An 11652-nucleotide genomic window follows, 5' to 3' on the forward strand; every position below is an offset into this window, starting at 1 on the left:
GTTTTCTGCAGTGAACATAAATGGGATCATGATGATGATAATGATGATGATGATGGGAGCCTGAAATAACAGTCACTCGTCTGAGAGTATATGCGTTTGCAGCGAATACCAGTCAACAGAAGTGCATCAAGTAAACCAAAATAAATTCAACATTTACTATTAATGGCGCATCAAGCATAGCTAATTTCCTATTTTGAATAATTTCAGACATACAGGCGCTTGCAGGACGAGGCCGTAACCTACACCCTGCCGGGACTTGATGACTTCTTGCCTCAGCAACTGTTCTTCATTTCCTACGCACTGGTGAGACAGATGCCATACTTGATTGTAACGAGCGACCCCGTGTTTGCTAGATGCTTCATAATTTTAACTCCCGTACATCGCAGATGTGGTGTGGTAAAACACGGCCGGAACTAAACGACGAGATCATGTCAGACGTCCATAGTCCCAACAGGTGGAGGTATGTTGATCAATCAATCAATCACTCAAGGTCACCCAAATATAAATTTTTGTGAAAACGCAGGGCGTTACACGGTTCACCATTTTCGTTATTTATTCGTAGTTTGAACGTGCTTTGGGAAATTTTTGTTTATGCTTCGTTTTCTTTTTTGTGGAGATGCATACCTTTGATTTCGGCCGACCATTTTTGTGAAAATTTATTCCGTTCTATTTTACGGATATTTTCGTTTTTCAAAATTCTCTGCGACACAATATCTCTATTTCCGCTGTTATAAAGAAGAAATTTCCGCTGAACATGACATTATTGTGGAAAGCAGACACAGTTCGCCATTTTCGCTATTTTTATTCGTATTTCGAACGGTGTATTGTGGGCTTTTTTTCGTTTATTCTTCCTTTTCTGGGGAGATGTGTAAGATACATATTTTTGATTTTGTCAGATCATTTTTGTGAAATTTTTTTTATACTTCTTTATTTTTTGTTTTTTAACAGTTGAGCTATTTACGCCGACACAAATCCGTCCGGCGTAGACAGAATACTCCGGGCGCAAGTGAGGACGTGCGTCGCGGCGACGGCCTGGCCTCCCTGGTGCGAGGCCCCGGGAACGACCTTCGCGCAGCGGCTTTAGCAAAAGAAAAATACCAAGCGTACGTGAGCGCGTACCTCGCGGCGACCGCTCGGCGTCGTCCAGGCTTCCGCGTGGGCTTACGCCACATAAGGAGCTGCCGCCTTCGCAGAGACGCAGCTATGGCCGGGAGGTCCAGTACTCACCTCGTATGCGGGGGGTACCGGTTTCGAATCCGCGTACCGCCGGGCACCCACCGGTTTCTTTCATGGGTACAGGCGTTCCTGTGGAGTGCGGGCCCTTGAAAGGGGAATCCACGCCTGGAAGACTGCCTTTACCCTCCCGAGAGGCCCCTTTTGTCCCTCGCCCATCTGGCGGCAAGGATCTGGGGCCCGGCCCTTTCTGCTCGACCAATGATCTTCGTTTCCGCTATCATAGCTGTTAAAATTGGAACTTCCGCATAATCAGCATTTTTGTGGAAACGCAGGGTGTTACACGGTACTCGATGTGGATATACTCGGCAAAGAATGCTACGCATTAAAAAAAAAGAGGGGAAGGGGAATAAATTCCCCGCAACACAAGCTGTACTAGAGAAGGTCGAGAAAGGAACAGACGTGGTGGTGGAAAGGGGAATGTAACGTGCGGCCCGTTATCAGATAGATGGGCTGAAGATTCTTGTTTCTCAACTTTGTCACTCAACTTTGAATAGTTAAATAGACTACGCTTTAATACTTCACTTCAACGTGTTTGCTTCGTCCAAAATAGGCGCGCGGTATGTACAAAGCAATCGCATCTAGAATATTTTGTAAGCTTGTCACACGGTGCCTGTGATTGTTGGAATACTTTTCTTCGGGCACCTTTTCCCTCTTTGAAGTTACGAATTCTCAACTATATGTTTTGTTACCATCCCGATGACTCGTAATACTTCTGTTAATCTGTATACCCAATTTGAGCAGTGGCAGGGTCGGTTGACCAGCTCCAACGCGGATCACCAACATCTGGTAGACCGGGTGAGACAGGCTGCCAAGACCCAGGACTTCCTGGACTAAGGAGGTTCCCCACCTGGCGGCCCACGCAACAACATTGACTGCTCCATTAAACTTTATTCCTCCTCCTCCTTGTACTCCTCCTTCTTCTAATCTGGCTTTAGGCTAAACGACAGCATTTGGGTGAGCCTCACCTTAAAGGCTTTCTTTTCGATTCTCCATTGTTTCAGAGTCAACGTTCCGCTGAGAAACATGGACGAGTTCACGGCAGCATTTGAGTGCCGGACAGGCACACCCATGCACTCACACCGCAAAACAAGATGTGTCCTCTGGTAGACGGCTCCTCCTTCTCAAACAACCAGAAGATTTGCTAAGAAGGCTTAAAAAGGAAGTCCTTTATAGTGATAAGAAGTTCGATAATAAATCTTGAGGTATACTGGATGTTATTTTGTGTCATTTGATTTTAAACGCAAGACATTAAAGCAGTCTTTGGTAACATTAGTGGTGCACCTTGCAATTTATCAGCCATATTAGTGCGTTGGGTACGAAGTGGGTGACAACTTATTGTGCTTACGCTGGCCTACACACGCACGCACGCATACACAATACGCACACGCACACACACAAATGACCCCGCCGGATGACGCCACACCACTTCCATGACCCCAATTTTTCTCCCTCTGCGGGATGAGCGTATCTGACATCGAATACGAAATAGCATGTCACTTCCAACAGCCAAGGAAAAAAGTTAAAAACACAAGCTGTCAACAGCCAATGCGTAAAGAGAGGGGCTAACACCGCAATGCGATGCAAGGGCAACCCTCGCCGCGACTCTAACCCTTTTGGGACATAGTAAGTAAAAATGACCTGAAAGTGGTCCGCACGAATGTGGGGCGAACATACCACATCTGACCTGACGTGCATCCGAATTACTGTTGCATCCCGCCGGATGATCCCAACTCTCCTTCACCCCCTCTTCTTCTAAATGAGTTGACTGAGCTCCGATTTTCTATTAAGTTTTACAGACGGTCTTTATTGGGCTACTTCAACGCAGAAATTTTGTTCTGTCTGTCCGTAACTCGATTCAGCCACCAGGCCAAAGGTAAACAGAAGCTGTACAATAGGCTTATATACCCAGAGCCAAATCTAAACAACGTCTTCAGGGTTCGTACAGAATATTTGACTGAAAATTCAAGGACTTCTCAAGGATTTCAAGGATGAAAATGGGCAAAATTTAAGGAGTGTAAGCAAAATTTTATTTGCTTACAAGACTTACGAAAGCAGCGCAGTTTTCGCATGGATTTCTTTTTCCACAGAAGCTATCTCCAGCTCCTTTTCTTTAGCAGTTCGACGGACGCTGTTTGCCTTGACTAAGTAGGTGAGGTCGTTTTTCGCTTCAGCTTCTTCCGAAAAATGGTCCGCGGATTCCAGCAGGCACTTGAGAGTTTTTTGAAGCTTTGACTTCCTTTCTTGCATCTTATCGAGCTCTTGCTCGAGCTCTTTTCTCTTTGAAGTTGCCTGCCGTGACAGTGCTTGTTTCTTTTGCTCGTCTAGGTATGCAGCATACCTATGCCGGGCTTGGCGCACTGACGCCTTCAACTCTTGAAATTGGAACGTTCAGCAGGCCGCCATGGATTTTCACAGCCTCGCAGATAACTCGTTGAGAAATATACGACAGCTCTGCCAAATTCTCGACCGCAACCTGCTTGTTGACGCTGAAGCCTCTTTCCACTGAGGCCTGCCCATGGCTCAGGAGGAGAAGTAGTTTCAGCACAGCCCATAACTGCGAGAAAGAAGCATCGTGCTTCAGCAGCCGCACAGAAAAACTGTCAAGACATTCATGATCTTTTTCATAGTTTTGTAGTTTATGCCGTTTTTCTAGGCAAAACTGAATGTACTGTGTGCACACAATGTCTCGTTTGTGCTCAGAGAGAAGCTTGTTGTCGATTAGGCTGTTAAGCACAATTTTTAGCTTCCCAAGGCACGTGTCTGTCTTGGACATCTCTGTGGGGTCGAAACATGGCAACCCACGAACGACAGGGTACCTCAGAGGACTTCTCTCCATGACTTTCAGGATCATGTTCACGAGGAACTTCCGGCACTCGTACCTAAACTCAAGAATACACTTGGCGCTCCCTTTACTGCTTTTCAAAATCTTCTCAGCTGCACGTCCAACATCCACCTTTTCAAGTTCTGTGTAAACGGCAGCATCTTCAACATCAATTCGCAGCAGCTTCGTGGTGCTGGTGGCTTCTGTCATTACAAAGCACTTTAAGAACCTTGACAGAAGGCTCCTCAGAACACTTTCAAGTTCTTTGGCCAGCAAAAACGTCTTGGGAGAATCAATCTGAAAAACAGTCAGGAAAGGCTGCACAACCATGGCAACATTTAGGGAAAAGTTCAGTTTTGCAAGTGCAAGCTGGTCATTTAGAAAAGCACTGACATTTTCATATGCTCTGCATTTTGGCACGGGCAGCCTGCGGCCACTCACTGCTTCAGTGTATTGCTTCAGGTGCTCCCATGTGGCCAGGGCTCTTTCCAGTACGGGCACGTTCTCGATCCAACGGTGAGATACAAAAGGATGTGGAAACACGCTGCTCCCTGTCTCTCGAATAAAATCTTCACGCCTGGCCGGTGCATCATGAAAGAGTGAGAATAAGCTGGACAAATATGTGTCATCTGGCCAGCCCGTTGCATGCATTCCAGCTTTGTAGGCATTATGCACTGTGTGAAGTCCACACGATCCAATATCCAAACACTGAACTTGAAAGTCATTTTTCATGTGCTGCTGGAACTTGTGGAAAAGACTCCAGTTGACATTGGGGCCATCCATGGAAAGCTGAACAATTTTGCTCATCGGAAAGGACGCCAGCGCTTCCGTCAAATTCTTCATGAGGTCGTCCACCAAATTCTTCATGAGGTCGTCCGCTGTGCTGTGGCCCATGAATGCCGATGTCACATACCTTGTTGTCACCTCAGAATTGTTCCACAGTCTCACGTGAACATCAAGTTGTTTCTTTTGCAGGTATTCGTTCAACGTTTCATCAAAAAGGACAACAAAAAGGTCAGATTTCTCCATCATGTCCAAGACCTGAGAAGCGAAAAATGGGCGCAGACCATGGCACGCGACGTACGCGCATTTTTTTTTCGAACAAGTGAAGCTTCTCGCGATATCGCTATCCGGAAACATCTTTCGGAACAGCTCGGAAACTGATCCACTGGAGCTGTATGAGTAGTGTGATGACACAACTTTCATCGTCCACAAAATTTTGGCTTCAATCACGGAGTCATGCCTTCTGCAGTCTTCGTCAAGTGTCGCAGCTCGAGAGGATGTTTCCGTGTTTTCTCACTGAGAAGTCGTTTCTGTGACGTTTGCCGCTTGCAAAAAACTCGTGACGGAAGAGCAGCCCTCACCTGCCGCCACTTTGGATCGGTGCTTGGCACTTTTCTGATGGCTCTTCAACGCCGACTCCCCCATTGTTGCAAGGACGATGCTATATGTACTACGTAGTGAAGTCCCACCGGAAATTGCTATACGCACTACCCATATAGCGCCATTTATGAGGCGTTGTCAGAAACGCTCCCGAGCTTGCTTAGTGACGGGCTGACGTGACCTCCGTACGAACGGCAACGTACCTTTTCGGTCACGGCAAAGTTTGCGCTGTAGTCATGGGCGTGAAATAGATTATGGCTGCCCACAGGGTCGTTTACGACGCGTTTGAGCTGTTCATCGAGGCTGGAACAGAAATTACGCGGGCAGCTGGTGCACGGTTGATACGGTGTTGATCAACATATCGTATGTTGGGTCGGGCCAGCCGAGTCATTTTTTGTTTATTTTATTTTTGAGTTTTGTATAAGCAAGTATGTGTAGCCCGAAACTGTTTATTCCTGGGTATTGCCAACTCTCTAAATAATAACCCACGGCGGCTTTATATCGCCTTAATAAGATTTCTCAGGCGCCAGATAGCTCAGATCTCGCATGGTCTCTCATGGCATGCAGGGGGTACAATGTCTCGGGTTCGATTCCCGGCAGCCAAGGCTGCGTTGAATTTACGATGAAGGCGAAAAATTACTGTGCGTACCCGATGTTTCGATCAACACTAAAGATCCCCGAATAAGATGTCTACAACGCTGCCCCGTGCCATCTTAGCGCGTTGTGGTTTCGGCGGCGCACAAAAATCCAGTTTTAATTGACTACGCAGCAGTCAACTAAAGCATGTTCTACAGGAACTCCTCAGTACAAACGGGAGAAGTGCACCTGTGCTCATATGTGTTTGTAGGACTGACAGCTCTCTTTATACCTTTCTCTCTCTCTCTTTCTACGTTATCCTATCACTCCCCCTATACTTCCCTTCCCCTGCACTGGGTTGTATGCAGGTGAGCTCTCTGTCGCGCTCAAAATATCCCCAGTGAATTTCCTTTTTTTTTCCCGTCGCAAACCACGACCACCGAACCTTGCCTCAAGCTGTTAAAGTTGGCTTTTTCGCATGGCGGTTAAGCTGTGCAAGAAAGTCACCGGGGCTAAATGTGATAGTAAGAAACGCTTCTGATGTAAAGCAGCTCATCCATAGTCTTTAAGAAACGCTTAGGACACATTCTTTAGCAGTGTGACCTTTAAAAGTTTCACACCCCTCCTCCCACTCGGCCTTCTTTTGGTAAATAAAGGCAGTTTCAACATGCAGACACAGGAAAATGAAACGGGAAGATGTAAGAACTGTTTTCTTTCACGTACATAATGTTACATGCTAGCAGTGCCATTTGTCCACCACGTTTTACTTTGTGCATTGTAGCAGTTTCTTACCAAGATCTAAAGACTCGCTAAAAAAATTTCACATCACGAATGGTAAAAAAAATTATCTCTGTAAATTATGTGGAAGCAATGCCCATCTCTTCATTGTTGACACTTTCTAGTTTATCAGAGCTGCTGCAGCCAAGCGTCATGTTACATTTGTAAACTAGAAAATACAGAAAAGAGGCCATTTCTGAGCAGAAGGAATTATATTGATTAGCATCTGCGTTGTTTGAATTGTGTTTTCCAACTGGCAGGGCAACTGCTATTATTTCTGTGCACATAAGATGTCCATGATTTTGCTCCAGTATGCGACTCTTAGGTGGTTACATGCTGATAAAAGAATTCTGTGCTATCTTCATTCATACACTGCAACTCGTCCGTGCTCATGGTGAGCATGCAGGGTGCACGTGTGACGCTTAGCATGGTAAACGTCAGGCGACGTCTGCTCAGGTGTAACGAGAATATGTCTACTCCAGAATGCTTAAATAACTGAATCAATCGTGAAAAACAGTCAACTCAAAACAACCTGAAAAAAAAGAAGCACCCTCCACCCTAAACGAAAAAGAAGACAAGAAGAAACGAGTTAACTATTTTACATTGTTTACAGGTTATCCAAAAATAAGTCTCCATGCAGAAGGTCCAAGAAAGACTGTTGTTACTGTTGTTTCTTACACTTTCAAGAACACATCAATACTGCCATTGTTTTACAATATAAAGTAAATTTTTATTACACCATATCCTCAGCTTTAGGTGGTGTTGTCCTTTCTGGGTGACCTGTAAAACCAAAGGTGCAAAATAATTAGCAATACGGCTGTGCTCCTTATATACATGATAGAAATAGAGCAAAGAAACATACATGGCAAAACCAAGCACCTTTGTTGCGTTGTTTCTTCATTTTGTGTTATTTTTTGTCCTACTGGCCCAATTTCAATTCTTGAAACCAACTTTCGTGAAAAACCTATTGAGCATGATTTTCCATACCAACTCTTATTACATGAAATGGCTGCACAATACTTTTTGCCTGAATGTAAATGTGGCTAAGAAATTTCTTCATTATGATTTTGAAGCAGCCAGGTTTTACTGACAGTCACAGAAAATCGGGGCAGATGGTGCAGAACTGTATGCGACGTACCACACAGTGTGAAGTGGTGTCCAATTTTTTGCAAATCACTTGTTAGCCCAACTGGAACCACACCACCTACAGAAGCTGTAGTAGTCTTTGACATAGCCTTATAAATTTACGTGAACCTTTATCCCTCAGTTAGAACTGTCCTTTTTTTGCTGCTTGGTGCTGTTTACAGTAAGAACCACATTTTTTTAGGAAAAAGGAATTGCCACCCAAAGAAAACCACTTCTGATTCAAAATATCAATGTACAAGATTAGAATCATACTGCAGAATGGGAACGTATACATGTTGCCCCCCCCCCCCCCCCCCCCAAGCTACCCCAGCACTTGCACCCTCCCACATGCCCTCTGCCTCTTCCTTCGTGAAACTGGATTTGCCGGCCCATCGCCTCCTGTATTTTTACAATGCCAAACGCATCAGCCCGGACCGGCCAACCAAACCCTCTCCTTCTACTCCGACCACTCTCCCCCAATCTGTAGCCTTCCCAGCGCTTTAGTCACGTGACCGGTTCATATCGGGGTAACGCGTGGTGGAAAGCGGCAACGCTGGCAAAATGTGCTCCGCTGCGGCTCTGAGTTTTCCAACGCTGGCACGAGCACCATTACTTTGCCAAGGCAAGCGATCTTTGAGATTGCCAACCAGTCACAAGCCGCTCTCGAATTCAGTTACGGTTGGGTGATAGCGGTTCAGTTCGGGGCGCCACCTTACGATAAGTGGGAACTGCAGGCGTACCACTCCACGGCCTCCGCGATCGGCTGCCGGCGGCGCGCCGCCGGCAGCCGATCGCGGAGGCCGTGACCATTCACCCCCATTGGGAAGCGCGCGATACGTTTGGCATTGTAAAATACAGGAGGCGATGGCCGGCCCCCTCAAGATAAAATCCTGCTGACGCCCATGCTTATACATAAGGAACCAATAAAGTGTGCCGCTGGCCGAATTGGTTCTCAATGCATAAATACGAGGCTGATTTAAAGAGAAACGATAAGAAAAAAGGGCACGGGTGCCTTCATGGTCTGTCCCACAACTTTCACTACAACTTGGAACGATATTTTGGCCCTGAGAAAGACATACGCCTCCATGCCTATTCGGCACTAGGAAGCGGATCCAAGCATCAGCACTGACTCCCCCCATCTCCTATCATTACTAATAGCTTGACACTTGTTGACTAAAAAATTGGCCGCGTATCTGCTCCTTTCGTTGCAAATGCCGTCAAAAGACGATAGTCTTTATCGGCTTTTGCTAAGTAAATGCCTCCCTTCGCTTTCCCGCTCACCTCTCATGTTGTTCCTCTTGCGTAGCGCTCCTCCCAAAGTAAAGACGCCAAAGGTTTGCTTAAATCATTTTAAATTTCCCGCGTTCCACTGCTCCAAACCGGGTGTCTCGATGCGAACGCTAGCTGCCGTACGGCGAAGACACGCGTTCATCGAGGCGCCCTACTTCCGCGTTTATAGAACCGCGTTTCCCTACTCCACGTGCGTTGCAAACAGAACGTGGAACCTACCTAGTGGAACCTTGCGTAACTGTTGCCGGTTGATTTCTTAAAATGGCCCCAGAAGCTATAGTGGCGCGGGCGACAGCAGGCGACGGCGGAGTGAATTCTTTTTCTGCAGTTGATGAAGTATTTAATTTCGCAACTTCAAGCATGTTTGATTTTTTTATAAAGGAACACTGCAAATATCGCTTCTGTATTGATTTGTTGTCTTATATTTGCGTAATGTCTTGTTCTTCTTCAACAATGTTGACAAGTATGAACATTCCACCGGACATAGACGGCTAGATTTAGCTGTGACTATATAAGACTATTGCGCCGGCATTCTTTTGCTTTGGCCGGGTGGCTGAATCGGGTCACAGACAGACAGACGGACAGACATACAGACATACAGACAGACCAAAATTTCTAGGTTTAAGTAGCCCAAGAAAGACCATCGTCTTTAAAAAGTGCTTGTCCTTATCCGTCATCCCACTTGTAACAATGCATGCAACGACATTTAACGAGGCGAGGGGAAACGCGTTGAAGGCATACAATACGCGTTCGCACCGTTCGGTTGCACGGGCAGGCTGAAGGACCCACGCGACGTGCATGCATGTTTACGCATCGGCTGGAAAAGCTGGTGAAGGAAACGTAAGCTCGGTGGTCGATGCGGGTCTCCTACTTCAACATCAGTAAAGCAAGCGTTACGGGACAAACCAACGAGGCCAGAAATACCTACCTTCAGATTGGCCAAGCCGTCTTCGAACCACTGCGGTGTGTTGACGGCGCGATCGGGAAGTTGCCACGCCAGCTTGACGGCCCTGGCGCGAATCGTATGCATCAGACCGGCCCACGACTCAATACTTGCGCTTTATTACCGTGATTTGCCGCAACAAGATTGGTGGCACCGATCCATCCATGGATCGGTCAAAAGCGACGAAAAGCAGCCATGTCAACCGTCCGAACGCTTGAAACCACGTACGTTAAAAAACATAAAAAAAGTGTTTCTGACAGCACCCATAGATGGCGCTATATGGGTAGTGCGTACACGGCCGGGCTAGAGAGGGAGCGGCGCGCGTGCGCCGCTCCCTCTCTAGCTCGGTTGTGGTGCGTATAGGGTGCCTCGATGCGCGCATCGAGGCACCCTAAGTGCGTATAGCAATTTCCGGTGGGACTTCACTACGTAGTACATATACGCCTCGAGTGCGGCCTGTTGGGGCGCCACTGAAATCCCCCTAGCGGCCCGTTTCGAAATCAGCCGCGGGAGTCCGCGCCCCGCTCCCAAGTGCCGCCGCTGCTTTTACGGCACGTTCACGACTGAGATTTACCGTTTGCGGGCGTTTGAAATCCATGTTTATGTGGAGCAGTCACTCAGTTCGCAAATGAGGTGTGTTTCCGATAGTGTAAATGCTTCCGACGCGAGCTTAGTGTGGTATATTCGGTTTGTATAAGCGCCAGGTGTGTGCCACAGGCCAGCGTCGCGGAACCGGCGTATGATGGAGCCGATTGTAGTTACACTGACCTGAATTTACTAGCCGTGTCTCCGTAACCGCCGGTTCCTCAGATGTTCATGCTATGGTTATACACTAAGTTTTAAATCGGCTTTGTGCGCTTACATAATCAGCGGAGCACTGATACCTGACAGCACGCCAGTTACGTTTGCCAATATTATTGTTCACCACCATTTACAAGCCAGTCTGTGTTAATTTCGGGAATATTCAACAAAAGTACGATGGACAATACATAATTATACTCGGGGATCAGCACACGACAGAGTCGTCTTGTCGTGAGGTGCGCGCCCGCAGACTTTCATCTGCTACATATATTCTCTGCGAGCAGCGCGGAGACGGGCTTACAATATAATCCGCGTCCGCGACTAAATGCTTCTTCGAAATATCGTCGTATGGCACAGGGAGCCTGCAGAATAAACCAGAAACTGAAAGCAGAGGGCCTTATCACATACAGTCAAACCCGGCTATAACGAACCCGGATAGAGCGAATTATGCTATATATCGAACAAAAATAATTCAGTTACGGATATACATGGGAAACGGATTCCTTATAACGAAGTTCACATCCGATATATCGAACTCCGCGCTCCTAGAATGGCCGCCGAAATGCATGGTCTCGGAGCGGCGATTGAGATGTGGATTGGCCGCGACCACGAAGCAAGAGCCGGGACTGGTACATTGCGCCTTGCCCGGACCGACGTGACGGCCGACACTTTCCGTAACTATTTCCGACGCGTGGGACTT

General features: G+C 47.0%; 1 protein-coding gene and 1 pseudogene across 1 annotated transcript in view; one reads left to right on the forward strand and one right to left on the reverse strand.

The window, feature by feature from the left end:
* LOC144161749 (neprilysin-1-like) overlaps window positions 1-2448 on the forward strand; it is a 69142-nt gene extending 66694 nt beyond the window's left edge. Inside the window, exons 17-19 of the mRNA XM_077692353.1 lie at window positions 208-303; window positions 387-460; window positions 2238-2448. Coding sequence (XP_077548479.1) covers window positions 208-303; window positions 387-460; window positions 2238-2343 — 276 coding nt within the window. The 3' untranslated portion in view covers window positions 2344-2448. The remainder of the gene's footprint in view (window positions 1-207; window positions 304-386; window positions 461-2237) is intronic.
* An 831-nt stretch (window positions 2449-3279) lies between these two features.
* Window positions 3280-5485, reverse strand: LOC144161750 (uncharacterized; annotated as a pseudogene).
* Between the last annotated feature and the right edge of the window lie 6167 nt (window positions 5486-11652).

The sequence above is a fragment of the Haemaphysalis longicornis genome, unplaced genomic scaffold (assembly GCF_048455015.1).
Source record: "Haemaphysalis longicornis isolate Haplotype H1 unplaced genomic scaffold, Haemaphysalis longicornis Haplotype H1 scaffold_12, whole genome shotgun sequence".
Lineage (NCBI taxonomy): Eukaryota > Metazoa > Arthropoda > Arachnida > Ixodida > Ixodidae > Haemaphysalis > Haemaphysalis longicornis.